General features: G+C 38.9%; 1 protein-coding gene across 1 annotated transcript in view; it reads right to left on the reverse strand.

Annotated features, from left to right (window-relative positions):
* Window positions 1-208: 208 nt before the first annotated feature.
* LOC133515569 (ATP-binding cassette subfamily G member 4) overlaps window positions 209-14,818 on the reverse strand; it is a 60,812-nt gene continuing 46,202 nt past the window's right edge. The window contains exons 3-11 of the mRNA XM_061848133.1: window positions 13,462-13,598; window positions 12,997-13,142; window positions 11,673-11,911; window positions 9,513-9,763; window positions 8,888-9,056; window positions 8,210-8,310; window positions 7,192-7,347; window positions 6,541-6,746; window positions 209-3,974 (exon numbers count right to left, since the gene is read on the reverse strand). Of these exons, the coding sequence (XP_061704117.1) occupies window positions 3,833-3,974; window positions 6,541-6,746; window positions 7,192-7,347; window positions 8,210-8,310; window positions 8,888-9,056; window positions 9,513-9,763; window positions 11,673-11,911; window positions 12,997-13,142; window positions 13,462-13,598 (1,547 nt within the window). The 3' untranslated portion in view covers window positions 209-3,832. The remainder of the gene's footprint in view (window positions 3,975-6,540; window positions 6,747-7,191; window positions 7,348-8,209; window positions 8,311-8,887; window positions 9,057-9,512; window positions 9,764-11,672; window positions 11,912-12,996; window positions 13,143-13,461; window positions 13,599-14,818) is intronic.

The following is a 14,818-nucleotide window of genomic DNA, read 5'->3' on the forward strand; positions in this document are numbered from 1 at the left end:
TAACGAGCTCCCAGAAAGAGACAAGCTCATGTTTAACGACGAGTATGATAAGGATGAATGGAATGCGAAAATTAATTAAAAATAACAGAGCTCTTCCTAGGTAAAGAAATATATATGGAAGTATTTTTTGTGCACCTTATGTATGAGTATAACCTATATATAGTTATATAATATCATTGATTGCTGCCGTAAAATAATAAAAAAAACATTTATGATTTTAAAATATTTATTAATAATCATAAAAAATTACCAGTAAACGTATTTTTGTACAAAAGTTATAATAAAAATGTCTTGTCAAGTTCCCTTATTATAAATATTTAACCTATACAATAATAAATAATATAATTGAGCAGATAATATATCTACAGGTTTTTTTTAATCACCTGCAATAATTTACGGCGTGAATATATAGGTCAAATTTTCAACAAAATCGCAAAAAATGGACTCTCCCATACAAAATATCAACATCAGTCCGTTCAATATGTATGAAAACCCAATTTTTTTTCGCGATTTCGGGGCTGGTTCCCAAGTAAAAGTTGCTCAATATGACCTATATACTGAGCAACTAAAACCGCCTGTATAATTTAGAACAAAATATATAAAATAAGCACAGACGTGTGCATACATTATTCCTACAGACGATGTAGGTACAATTGAATTATGTAAAACATAAACTTGGAAAACTACCTAAAAATACTAACCACATACGAGCTACGTATTTAAGAGTTACACGAACTTAGTCGCAACCATAATGTTACTCTCATTTTAAAACGACTTACAGAAATAATAATAAATAATAGACAGATACCAACACCTTGAGAGACTCTCGCTAGGTGGTTGGATCAAGGGTCAGATGCAGAAGGCATCTTGGACACGGCGCGGATAGTCCGCCGGTTCCTCTCTCTGCGGCCCTGACCACCGGCAGCTTGGGCCCTACCCCGCTGCTGGCGACACCCTAAGTTTAGGTTTTTTACAATGTGTTTTTATATTCATATTGTAAAAAACATAAACTAAGACCCAAAATAAATAATAAATAAGAGTCGGTCAGGGTCTCCGTCTCCAGCGTGTCTTCGCCGGTTGGAGTGGACCCCAAAGGGAGGGTGCAGGACTCACAACTCTGGCTTGCCTTCGTTGGCCAGAGGCGTTAGAGCTATTTGCTCTAGGGATGGAAGTGAAATATGCATAAGACGCGAGCTGGCACAGTGGCTATTATCAGCCACTGGGCAGAAAGCGGGCAGAAACCTCTCGACTCGCCGCTCACACCGGCGTTGATTTTGCTTTATTTCATTTGTTTTATAAGGTGGAGCTATATAAACTAATTTAAGTCCATCCAACGTCGGGCAGTTCGTATTGTTGGTGACCCCGATCTCACAGTCGGTTTGGAACCCCTCAGTCTTCGGAGAGACGTTGGCTCTCTATGCCTGTTCTACCGTCTGTACAATGGGGAATGTTCTGAAGAACTTTTTGAATTGGTGCCACCGTCACGTTTTTATCACCGCACATCCCGCCAAAGAAACAAAGTTCATCCTCACTTTCTCGCAAACCAAGAACAAGCGGGCATCTCGCTCGTTTTTTCCCAGAACGTGCAAGTTGTGGAATGAGCTACCTTCTGAGGTGTTTCCCTTGCGCTATGACATGGGGTTCTTCAAGAAGCAGGTTTTTAGGGTTCTCAAAGGTTGGCAACGCATAAGTGGCTCCTCCGATGTTGCTTATGTCCATGGGCGGCGATGACTGCTTCCCATCAGGCTGCTATTACATAAAAAAAAAGTCCTAGATTTACTTCAAGTCATTGTATGTGCAAAGTTTCATTACAATCAAACAAGTAATTTTAAAATGACAATAAAACTCAGTTTGTATGGGAAGGTGAAATTCGGCCGAGCTTCCTGTGGACTTCAAAATGTTCATGGCAAGTTTCATGTTATTTCGACTTGTATCGGAGCGACCGAGGTGCTCTAAAATATCTGAACACGCACTCTAACGCCTTGACAATAGAGGCGTGTTCAGATATTTGTAGGCACCTCAGCTGATATGATATATCTGAGGGCGACTGTGCTATTGAGATGAGAGAGTAACTTCGATTGTATTGGGAGCGGCTTTATGGCGGAGTATTCGTGAGACTCTTAACGTCTAAACAAAACTACAGTTTTTTTTTGTATATTTAGAGGCGCTCCAAAATTATTACTACTTAATTAACAGGTTTCGTCACGTATAACATTAAGTAAAACTAATCAAATATACCTAAGCGTATACAGTGTGTAAATCGAATACGGGCGATAAATTAAACCAGATATAGAATCATTAATTACAGTCAAACCGAAATAAGTTGGCAGCGATATTGATAGGCCAGCCTGTGCAAGTGTTAAGTAAACGTCATAATATCATAGAAGTTTGACGTTTAAAATAGCACTTGCACCGTCTTGCACTTGCTCAGCCTGGGGCACTGGAGGCCTTGGTCACTTTTTCTTAGTATATGACATTTATTTTAAGTTTATAATTTATATAGTAGTGTTTCTACTTCAAATATAAACAAATTAAAAAAAATCTGAAAATAATTCAATTTGTTCTAATACTTCTAAGCACTGTTTAAATGTTAGCCCGTATTGAATTTACACCCTGTATTGTGACCTGAGCCTCAAGTCTTTTCAACAATATACACTTAATAGTAAAACAGGTATAAATAAAATTACCCCTTAATCTTTGGAAGTATATTTTAGGCAAGTACTTTCATAGAGTCAGACCAAGACAAGTCTGCAGTTATTTTAAACGTAATTTTTTTATGAAACTTTGTCTTATAAATAACATTAGCACTGCATGCTATGAATAGTTATATCTTGGTCATGCTCTAGCGAACTATATAGTTACCTAACCCTAATCCTTGGGCATTATGTATGTAAAAAATAAATTTAATTTTAAGTCATTTTTTGTTAAAGTCGGTAAATGTCAACATATCGAGACTGTTAAATGTCAATGTAAAATGACATTGTACAACATAGACGCTTCAAGACATCTATTGTCTTTTTACGACTAATCAAAGAGACAATTTTATTATTGTAGTAGACATTTCATGGGTTTGACACGAAACTAAAGAAAGGACGCTTGCACAAGGAATTTCGTAAATTGACCCGCTTGTTCCTTTCTCTATCGCACGCGCATTTCATTGTCCCGCTCGCACAGTGTCCTTGGCCGCCGGCATCATTTTTTTTTCTCTTTATGAGTGGGACACCATGATATCATGAGTGGGACACCAATATAATTACTCAATTGCGACAGAGATATAATCAGGAGGGTCTATGTACGAAATTCCTTGTGTAAGCGTCCATTCTTAACGAAGTAGAACCAAAAAAACATCATGGAATAATATCACAGATTAAAAATCTAACCATCACATTTTCCATTGGAATAAATCTTAAATAAAAATTTGTTTGTTTTTTTTTTTTATTAATATTATGGAATGTTTTTACCAAGAAGCTTCAGCTTCATTAGCAATAGATTATTTGTGATCACGGCCGGCAAAACGTCCCACTTTGTCACTTGCCATAAGGACGCCTTTTCAGGTTATTCGTATAAAGATATAAGCAAATCTTATCCTTATGGCAAGCAACGAAGTGGGACGTTTTGCCGGCCGCGGTCTTTTGTGTTACTTTTTTATATAACACAAAATGAACAAATTAACTTGTTATAAATATGTATCTAAGACAGCTATTTGCTACTAGTTCTTTAAGGCAATATTACTTGACTAAATATTAAATAATTGTCACTTTGTCACACAATTTAGAGCTAGACTGGTTCAACTACTACCCAACCAATTTACACAAAAATTCCGTACAAAAATTTATCGCACTGCATTCAGTTTCCATTTGAGTAATAAGAAGGCCAGTATTCTTAAGACAACAACGTTGACGGTCAGCGCGAGGATGTCCCACCAGAACATGTCCGATCGCATCGCAATCTCCTTCAAAAACTTGCTGGGATATCTGAAAAAGATAAACATTAGTATAAATAAATAAATATTATAGGACATTAGTCCCACAGTAAGCTCAATAAGGCTTGTGTTCAGGGTACTTAGACAAAGATATATATAATATATAAATATTTATAAATACTTAAATACATAGAAAACACCCATGACTCAGGAACAAATATCCATGCTCATCACACGAATAAATGCCCTTACCAGGATTTGAACCCGGGACCATCAGCTTCGTAGGCAGGGTCACTACCCACTAGACCAAACCGGTATAGGGAGCGTGCATGAACTGTAGGAGGCAGCACAGGAGCCGTCAGATTTTTGGTGCGATGCGTATATAAAATCTGATGTTTAGTGTTCCGATGTAGCCCACAAGATGGCAGAACCTACTATGCACAAGAAAACACGTGACGTCTACATGTGCATGTTTATGGTTCCGATTCAGGCCACAAGATGGCAGACCCTCCAACGCGCACGGTCCCTATAGTTTTAGGTCAATCATAGTCAAAGCGTTTGGAGGAAATAATTCCCAGGAAGGTGGAAATCGTTTTAAGATGATGTATTGCGCATTTTGGTGCAAAAAACTCGTGAATGTGTTGTTCGGTGAGCTGGTTATTCATGGAATCGACTTCATTTCTGTAGTTGCCGTTGCACGGTTGGTTAACTTTTATAGCAGGGATAATTCCGAGATAATTATTTTAATTGTACAGGGACCGATTCAAGCCTTTAAACTTTCCATATATTATTCTGAACACACATTTTAATTTTGTGATTTTTCGATTAATTCTTGTTAGGGTTCCGTAGCCAAATGGCAAAAAACGGAACCCTTATAGATTCGTCATGTCCGTCTGTCTGTCCGATTCTGTCACAGCCACTTTTTTCCGAAACTATAAAAGCTATACTGTTCAAACTTGGTAAGTAGATGTATCCTATGAACCGCATTATGATGTTTACACAAAAATAGAAAAAAAACAATAAATTTTGGGGGTTCCCCATACTTAGAACTGAAACTCAAAAAATCTTTTTTCATCAAACCCTGTGTGGGGTATCTATGGATAGGTCTTTAAAAATGATATTGAGGTTTCTAATATCATTTTTTTCTAAACTGAATAGTTTGCGCGAGAGACACTTCCAAAGTGGTAAAAAGTGTGTCCCCCCCCCCCCGTAACTTCTAAAATAACAGAATGAAATATCTAAAAAAAATATATGATATACATTGCCATGCAAACTTCCACCGAAAATTGGTTCGAACGAGATCTAGTAAGTAGTTTTTTTTTAATACGTCATAAAAATTAAAAAAAAAAAAAATTCATCAAACCCATACGTGTGGGGTATCTAGGGATAGGTCTTCAAGAATGATATTTAGGTTTCTAATATAATTTTTTTCTAAACTGAATAGTTTGCGCGAGAGACACTTCCAAAGTGGTAAAAAGTGTGTCCCCCCCCCCCCCCGTAACTTCTAAAATAACAGAATGAAAAATCTAAAAAAAATATATCATATACATTACCATGAAAACTTCCACCGAAAATTGGTTTGAACGAGATCTAGTAAGTAGTTTTTTTAATAAGTCATAAAATAAAAAATATTTTTTTTTTCATCAAACCCATACGTGTGGGGTATTTACGGATAGGTCTTCAAAAATGATATTGAGGTTTCTAATAACATTTTTTTCTAAACTGAATAGTTTGCGCGAGAGACACTTCCAAAGTGGTAAAATGTGTGTCCTAAGTGGTAAAATGTTGAACGAGATCTAGTAAGTAGTTTTTTTTAATACGTCATAAATGGTACGGAACCCTTCATGCGCGAGTCCGACTCGCACTTGGCCGCTTTTTTTACTTTCGTGGTGTTCGACGATCCTTTTGTGAAATTCTTATTACGCATTAAGTTTACCATATCCATAATAATTTAATGTTTTTTTTAGAACAATAATAACTGCATCAATAAATTGCTCTGATATTTAGATTAAGATGATATTTGTAAAATTGGACGATTTAAAAGTGCTTGTTGCTAGGCCTATTTGAATAAAGAATATATTGACTTGACTTGACTTTAAATGGTAAAACCAGTTTTGCCGAATACGACCTTATAGAATAAGCTAGCGAAGCTAAATTCACTAAAGCCCGACCAGAAATATATGATCATTGTCAAGAGGGCGCTGTTATTGTCATGTATAGAGTGACAGTTCAGTTTAGTATGAAAAATTTAGTTTCAATGAAATACCGCAATATGGCGCGTGATCATATATTACTGGTCAGGCTTTACGCGCGAAGTATCGGGATGAGCGCGGGTTTCGGGAAGCAAGCAACCGCCCTTCAAGCCTTTAGCGCATGTAGGACACCTTCAATCCACAGTATAGGTAGGATGGAAGGTGTCGCCAAAGTTTATTTCTAAAATTGTACTCACATGTGATGGCAATGTTTCATCCTCACAAGCGAGCACGGGCCTATTCATCACGTAGATGGCGATCAATCCTTCGAGCCCATAGCGCAGGTAGGACACGTTCGATCTCCAGTTCAGCTAGGATGGCTACACATGCTAAAGATTATATCTAGAATCCTGAGTGTCTACTCACTTGTAATGGCAGTATAGTTCATCCTCACAAGCGAGTACGGGCCTATTCATCCCGTAGATGGCATTGATCAATCCTTCCAGCCCATAGCGCAGGTAGGACACATAGGATCCCCAGTACAGGTAGGAGGGCAGGTCTCGCAGCGTCACACCGAAACCGGCGAACATCATCATGGGGACGGAGAGCGACGGGCCCAGGAATGTGCCGTTCTGTAAATCAAGTTGAAGTTATGCAAATGTACAGGGTACTTGGTAATTTGGACGAAACTTATGTCGGTGACAAGTTGCAGATACATGTATAAAGCTTAGGAAATGGAGATAAGCTTAGACATATATTACTTTATCCAATTCCTAAGAAAATAAAGGGAAATATTCAAAACATACGGCATATTGATTGTAAAACCTGAGAAATATCTGCCGATGGCCCAGGGAATCCAGGATATCAGGATCTCTATTGTAGGAACATAAGTCTATCCACATGAATTACAGAACCGATGGCTGCTGGGGCAGAATATTTCTTGAATAGTGACGCAGCCATGTAAGGCAACAAAGATCACGGGAAACCCAATGGTTACTCCAATGAGTAAGCCAACGGATGACCGGTTAGTGTTAAAATCCTTGGAAAAGGCATACATTATAAGCCAATGATACTTACCACTACGTTGAAGACTGCTCCGATCATGAGTCCGAAGCTCTGCGCCACCAGGACGGTGTACATTGATATCGCGAAGAACATAGCGAACCGGGTCAGCTCTAGCGGCTGCGAAGACATAATGTAGACTATCACGCTGAACACGAAGCATGATACTATCTGGAAAGTAACAGTTTCTTTTTAGGAAAATTTGCATTGTGGTAAAAAGAATTTCCAAAATTTGCAAAGTTCTCGTAAAATGTTCTCGGTAATTTTTTTCCTGCGCGTTTACTGCAACCCGAACGAATCTGAACGTGGATTTTCTAATTGGAAAGTTGCATTGAGAATTTTCTCATGAAAGTTTCTATAAATTGCGGAAAGAATGAGAATATTCTGCTAGTAAGGAAAATATGGTAAATGAATTCTGTAATATTGAAGAAAGTGGTTAGTTTTTGCTTTACTTGGTAATTTTGACTTCAAAAAATATGAGTTATCAATTAATCGGGATCTTATTCAAGTAGTTTCCCAAAGGACCTTGGGCAAAATTGGGCAAAAAACCAACAGAGTTAAGAATTAGGTCATTACATAGGTATTTCTATGTATTTCATTTCGTTCTACGACGGAATTCCATTGCAGAACTGAGATATTTGTATTTTAGTCAAAATGTTATCACCCTTATTACCATGGCAATAGAGTCCACCGCTGGGCGAGCGCGGCAAATAGTTTGCTGCGCTCGCAGCGGTGCGTAACATCTACCCTGCAGCAATTAATTTATTAACTTGGACCCTATTGCCTAGGTAATAAGGGTGATGATAATATGACTAAAATACAAATATCTCAGTTATGCAATGTTCCTCTTGGTGCCCATAGAACGAAATGAAGTACATTGAAATACCTATCTAATGACCTAACTCTCATTTCTGGTGGTTTTTGGCCCAGGCTCCATATTGCCCATGAACTTTCTTTTTTTTATCATTATATACTTTGCAGTTGGTGCTATTGTCTTATGAAAGATTTGGTAAAAAATATGAAGGGTACTTACAGATACAGGCAAGTCGACGAGAGTTATGGAAATGTAGTAGGATCCCAAGGAGTACCATCTGTTGAAGTGCTCCTTGGACAGGATCGACATTTCTGAGGGGACTGGAAAAAAAAACATAAGTAACATAAGTTTGTGACCTATGTAAGAAAAAGTAGTAACCACAGATCATATACTAAAAAGTAGTTATTAAATTTTCGAACCAAAGTAATTTATTTAGAAGGAAGAAAATGAAGAGCCTTGCTCAACAGTAGACCAGCTACAGGTAATATAATCGTGCCCAGCCATTTTATTGGTAGCAGAGCCAGATCAGCAAATGACCCACTGTTGGGGAAAGGTCACGCTTAAAAAACCCTCATACCTTCAATGAGTTTTGTTTACATATATGGTATGAATGGTGTTGAACAAAGTTTAGTACTCACAATTTGAGAAGTGAAAAAGATGGATATTTGTAAATAGCACTATTTCGGACCAATACCAGAGGCTCTACCGTGAACATCGAAATTCGAAATTGCTTTATCTTCCTCTCACGTTAGTGATTATATGCTTTTTGTTCCTCTCTATCGCTAGAATATGCAAGAGCAATAGAGAAGCAGATAACTTTTTCCGATTTATCGATGTTGGCGGTAGGCCCTCAGAGCTGGCAATCTTTCTGAGCTAAACATGCTTTGAAAAACTCACATGTAAGAATAGTCAGCATCATCGGCGACATCATATGATGCATCAGTATGGCGAACAGCAGGTTATAGTTCTCCAACACCCTGGAACCTTCGTTGCCCGCGTTGATGAAGAGGCTCCCCAGCATTATGCCGACCAGGATATTCACCAGGACGCGGATGTGGGTCATGGTCTGTCAAATTAAATTTTCGTTTATTATTGATACCTTAAAGGATGACCAATGACGTTTGTCCCTGACTTCACACAGCAATACCAGTATGATTTTACCAGGGCCGATTAACCCTCACCTAATACCGTCAGGCCGTCTTAGAAAATGAAGTGTAGGATACCTCAGACCCTGAAGGCTTTTGTGGTTGACATATTTGTTGTAAATATTAATGGGATTGCCGGTTGTTAAGAGGTCCTTTAATTATAACTGCGGATAAATAGTCGAAAATGTTATTTAAATCTACTGTCATTTCTACAAAATACATTTCTTGCGTGAACTCGAGCCAGTGTGATGTGATTACGATGTGATGTACCTACATCGATGTATAATGAAATTTTTTGAGTAACTTTTCGTTTATTTTTTGGAAAATATTCGTAACAAATCCAATAATTTTGTATTTGTAATAGATAAAGTACTCACAGCATCTCGTTTGGCCTTAAGGAACCCTGTCCTGATCAGCACAGATCTCTGGTTGGACTGCGGCGTCTCCTCATTGCTGGACCCCCTATCCTGGGCCTTGAGCACGCTCAAGGGGAACTGCTTCCTCAGAGCCTCCATGCTGGGGATGGACTCGGGGTTGTCGAACCAGTTAAGTGCTCGCCCGTTCTCTGATTTGGTTGTTAGGAGTTGGATTTTGTCTTCGCCATATTCTCCGCATGCTAGCTCGATTACTGAAATAAATATTATTAATGGGATATTAACTACGTAAGGAATAAAAGAGGCAAGATATTTGGATACCTACGGCACGATTACTTTTCCTAAATATCCTGGAAGGTAGGATTGAAATGACGAGAAGCAGAGGAAATCCTAGAACTACATACGTTACATATCTCAGTGTGTCTCAGTCAAGTAAAATGGTACATTGTGCAACGAGGGGGGTATGTGAAATTTTGCAATCGAGGTCTTTAGAACAAGGCGAACCAAGCCCATTAAATATACCTACTTACTGATACAAGGGCTAATAAGGGCAAGGGACAAGGAGGAGTTTTGACCGAAGGTTGTTAAGTTCCGGCGGTTCGGCGGCCGGCTCTCTGATACTGCGCGGTTGCGTAATTAAATTAAATTAAATATCATTTATTTTCAGGCAACTATGGCCCATATATACATACCTTACAGACTAACATACATACAATACTAAAAATCGTAAAATATAAATATCATTTTGACGACGCAGTTTTCGGTTACGCCACCTGTTCTGGTGCGGGATTCGGCAGATTCCCACGAAACCGCCGAAATATCACACCTTCATCGTAACCATGTGGTTTATAGTTTTTAAGTTTTAAGATACCATTTTTTGTAGTATTCACGCTAGTTTTAAGGTACTTAATACTTATCTATATGCTACTAGTTGTTTGAAATAATGATAATCGGCGAAATGAGACGGCGAAAACAAACCAATGAAACGTAGTTGACTACCGTTAGGCAAAGACGACACTCGACGCTTCGTAAAGCGTCAAATGTAGGAATAATGAAGAAATGTAGCCGTCAATCGGAAACATAATGTATTGCAATGTTGTACAAGTAGAGGCAAAATTACAAAGTCGATCGATACTTTCAATGCTAAGTTACTATTATGACCTGAAAACATGCTTTGCGTGATGTTAATTACAGGTTTTGCAAACGAAATTTAAATAGGCTGATATTTAACTTCAGGTCAGCGTTAATGATTCTTTCCTTCAACGGCATTCGTATTTAATAGGGTTGTTTCCAATTTTTTGAAACGTTTGTATTACGTTCTATATTAACTAAAAGTTGCTCTTAAATTCAACTTTTATACTAAAAACGGCTTTAAACATGTTAAATTAACAAAATATATTTTGACGGATGTTTTCGCGGTGTGTTTGGGTGGGTGGGTGGGTGGGTGGGTGTTTTTATGGTCGTGATCCTGAATTTAAAAAATGTGTTGAGATGGTCATACTGAACAAGGTTTCCCATGGGCACCTTGAGGGTCCGAAGTAGACGAAACGTATGGGACCAGGGGCAAACAATTTTTACGATTTTCATATCGGTCCCATAGGAAACCTTGTTCAGTATGATGACCATTTCAATACATTCTTGATATTCGGGACGACGACCCCAAAATTACCCATTATAGTGTCAGTGTGTGACTATACCGTATATATGGGTGCGTTAAAGACATTGAATGATTATTTAGGAAAGTCATCGAAATATCTGCATAAACTAGATGCAATTGGCTACTTTACATAGGGTTCCGTACCCGAAGGGTCAAACGGGACCCTATTACTGAGACTCCGCTGTCTGTCCGTCCGTCCGTCCGTCTGTCACCAGGCTGTATCTCATGAATTATGATAGTTAGCCAGTTGAAATTTCTACAGATTATGTATTTCTGTTGCCGCTATAACAACAAATACTAAAAACAGAATAAAATAAATATTTCTTTCCAATCTCGTCGGGCGGGGTCAGTACTTGGATGGGTGACCGCTTTTATAGATAATGGTAGGTACGGAATTGTCCAATGGTCAGTTATGAGTGTGTCGGACCACAAAGAAATAAAAAATTATAGGCGTTATTTTCGTTCTGCGAGAAAGTAGAAAGAAATGTAGTAGGTTAATTATTTACCATAATCAGCAGGGTTGTGGTAGATGGGGCACGGTACGCCCGTCTGCTCCAAGTATGGTACCAGGTTCTGCGTGGTGCCCTGGTAGAGGCACTGTCCGGCGGCCAGCACATATACTTGGTCGAACAGCGCGAAGAGCGAGGCCGAAGGCTGGTGAACGGTGCAGATGATCGTTCGGCCTTGCCGGGCGAGACTGCTGCAGAGCTGGACTACTTGTGTGCACGAGGAACTGTCGAGGCCTCTGGAAAGTTCGTATACTTGGTTAGAATAGTTACATGTGTGGCGATCACTGCCCACAGCATTATAATCATGATTAACGTATTAACCTCCCCGCCGGAGTCGGTTAAATAGAATCAGCGTGCGAGCGTATGGTTGGGAATTGCATAGATCACGTAGCCGGTTTGGCTATACAGCGGCCGGCGCTCGCGCCGCTCCGGCAGTGCGATCTCTTCCGCGACGGCGAATGCATATCTCTCCGCTTATCGATCCGCTACATACGCGAGTACAGTGCTTACGCCTAATTTTACGTTATTTCGCTTTCTTTCGTGTTTCCTTCCTTCTTGACTGTAATCTGTGCTTTCTATGCTCTTGTGCCTATGCTTCTTCACTCTTGTAACTGTCCTTAAACTTATAAATTAAACATAGTGTGTCTACAACGGACTTGTTATTCAACGCCCGGTAGGCACCCTATACATGTATATGTCGTGGCCAGAACTTAGAATTGATGTGGTAATCTAACCTAACTATATCATGAAGTGATGAACTCTAAGATGGCATTTCATGAAATCATCAAAATCTCTGACCTGGCCACGACTCTAAATCACATACAGCTAACCCAATTTTTCTTATTATATTATGCTTATATATGGCAACGGTAATGCAAGCACTGAGAGTTTTATTTTTGTCTAACTCATCATCATCTTCCTAGCTTTATCTTGGCCTGAGGAATTTCCTGGCACAAGTTTTTTTACGAAAGCGACGCCATGTTCAATGCCGGATTTAGAGGTCTGGAGGCGTCGGGCAATAAAGAAGTGGAGGCTCCCTGGCTCCAAATTATTTTCAAAAAAAAGGTAATATTTCAGAAGTCTCTAGTGTAGGGGCTGTAGCCCCCGTTGCCCTCCCCTAAATCCGGCCCTGGCCATGTTATTAGTCTGGTTTCCTCACGTTTTCCTTCACTGAAAAGTGATTGGTAAATATAAAATGACGGATCTTACAAATTCCAAAGAACTCATTGGTAAGAACCGGGCCTTAGATTGCAAAGCCGCACGGCTTTTCGCTAGGCCGCCAATACTTTCTACCTAACTTATAGTGAAATTAGTTACTTACGTAGTGGGCTCATCGAGGAACATAATAAGAGGGTTGTTAATAAGCTCCAGAGCTATGCTGAGCCTCTTTTTCTGTCCACCAGATAACTGTGCTGCGCGGGTATTGGAGTGTTCGTAGAGGCCGAGGTTGGTGAGAATATTTTCTATCTGGAAAAGGAGAATATAACTTGAAAACTGTAAGTCCTAACAACATACAGCCACAGCTATTATAGCCTATTTAATGGAAAATATATTGTTCAATGGCAGTTTTGTTGTAACTTCGACCGTTTTTTTATAAAAATGATGAAATACTTACTGAAAGCGGGGAAAGAGTGTTTCTATTTACTTGGATGGGACTCGAAATAGCAACAGGCGGCTTAACGCAACAATACCTGCGGGTTGCAATATGAAAAAATGCCTAAGATCTGGACATCACCCTGAAAATACTAACGATCATATATACGAAAAGTACAGTAGGTATACTTACGATCTCCCCCTTCTCGTAGGCATCCATCTTGGTGGGTAGTTTGAGGTTGGCAGCCATGGACATATTTTCGCCGACGGTAAGTAGCCCCTGTAGCCGGTCGTCCTGCTGGATGTAGCACGACATCTTCTTGAATTGCTCTGGAATTTTAATATGGAACTGTTTTAGGTCATCCGCTAGCTGGTGCGGTTGCACGGAGCGGGTGACCGGGTTAACGAAATATAGTATGAGCAACGCTAACTGGCGCGGACGTGTGCGATGGATTTTGTGGTTGACGAAATATAATTTGCACCGATTGGTCCTATAACTTTATCTTTACGCATACGAAAGGACAAAAGAGGTGTGGAGTGCTTTTCCGCACGTCCCATCCATATAATGGGAATAACTAGTTATGATACTTTGTGTTTTTGGGATAATACCGACACGTTATTAGGTAACAGACCTTTTTTTGACACAAATGTGAACAAGATCCATGTAACTCCGTTGAAATATCGGGAGCTCAAAAACAATATTAAAGATAATCACGGTTTATATCCCGGTCGATCTAAGTCTAGTGAAACTAACCGTGAATCATTTAAAACTGCAAATCGTACGTATGTGTCTTTACATAAAACTTTTTGTTAAATAATAGACTACGAATTTAAAAGTTGGAATACTATAATAGGAAAAATTAGAAATTAAAATGTAGAAAAGTAACTGGGATCAAGATTGTTTAGCTCAATATACAATATACGGCTGCTAATTGTTTTATTAGCTTATTGCAAAAGAGCCGTTAGCGATAACATTCATCGGTGCAAATAATATTTCCTCGACCAAACCTACAATGACACCCGCGTGCGTGCACCCGCCTACGCTAGCGGATGCCCTTAGGTAGGTATTTCATGACGAAGCGGTCACACATACTACAAATACTACAAATACTAGACGTGTGTATAGTATGTTGGGGGGATTTAATTTACAATATGCTTTTCCATAATTTTAGGCAGGTGTTTGTTTCAGGTCAATTCGAACGTATACTGCTACCTAAAGGTTGTCTGGAAGAGATTGCTTTTTAGCAATAAGATCGCCTGTTGTTACCTGGTTCTATTTTACTTTAAAATTCATTTGTAGTTTTACATGTATGTAAAATGTATAATTGTTGGTGCAATAAAGAATATTTACTTACTTACTGACATCATTTAGTTATCGTGCGTCTCACTCGCACCAATACATATACGTAGGTACTAATTTTTTTTAAGCAGATGGCTCTTTAGTTTAACTTTTGGTTATAAACTAGACTAACCTTTTACCCTTTAAATTTTCTTTTTGTAAACTTATTTCAATCCTTGATTATCTTGTCCGGCTGTCAGTTGAATGTTAA

The sequence above is a fragment of the Cydia pomonella genome, chromosome 2 (assembly GCF_033807575.1).
Source record: "Cydia pomonella isolate Wapato2018A chromosome 2, ilCydPomo1, whole genome shotgun sequence".
Classification (NCBI taxonomy): Eukaryota; Metazoa; Arthropoda; class Insecta; order Lepidoptera; family Tortricidae; genus Cydia; species Cydia pomonella.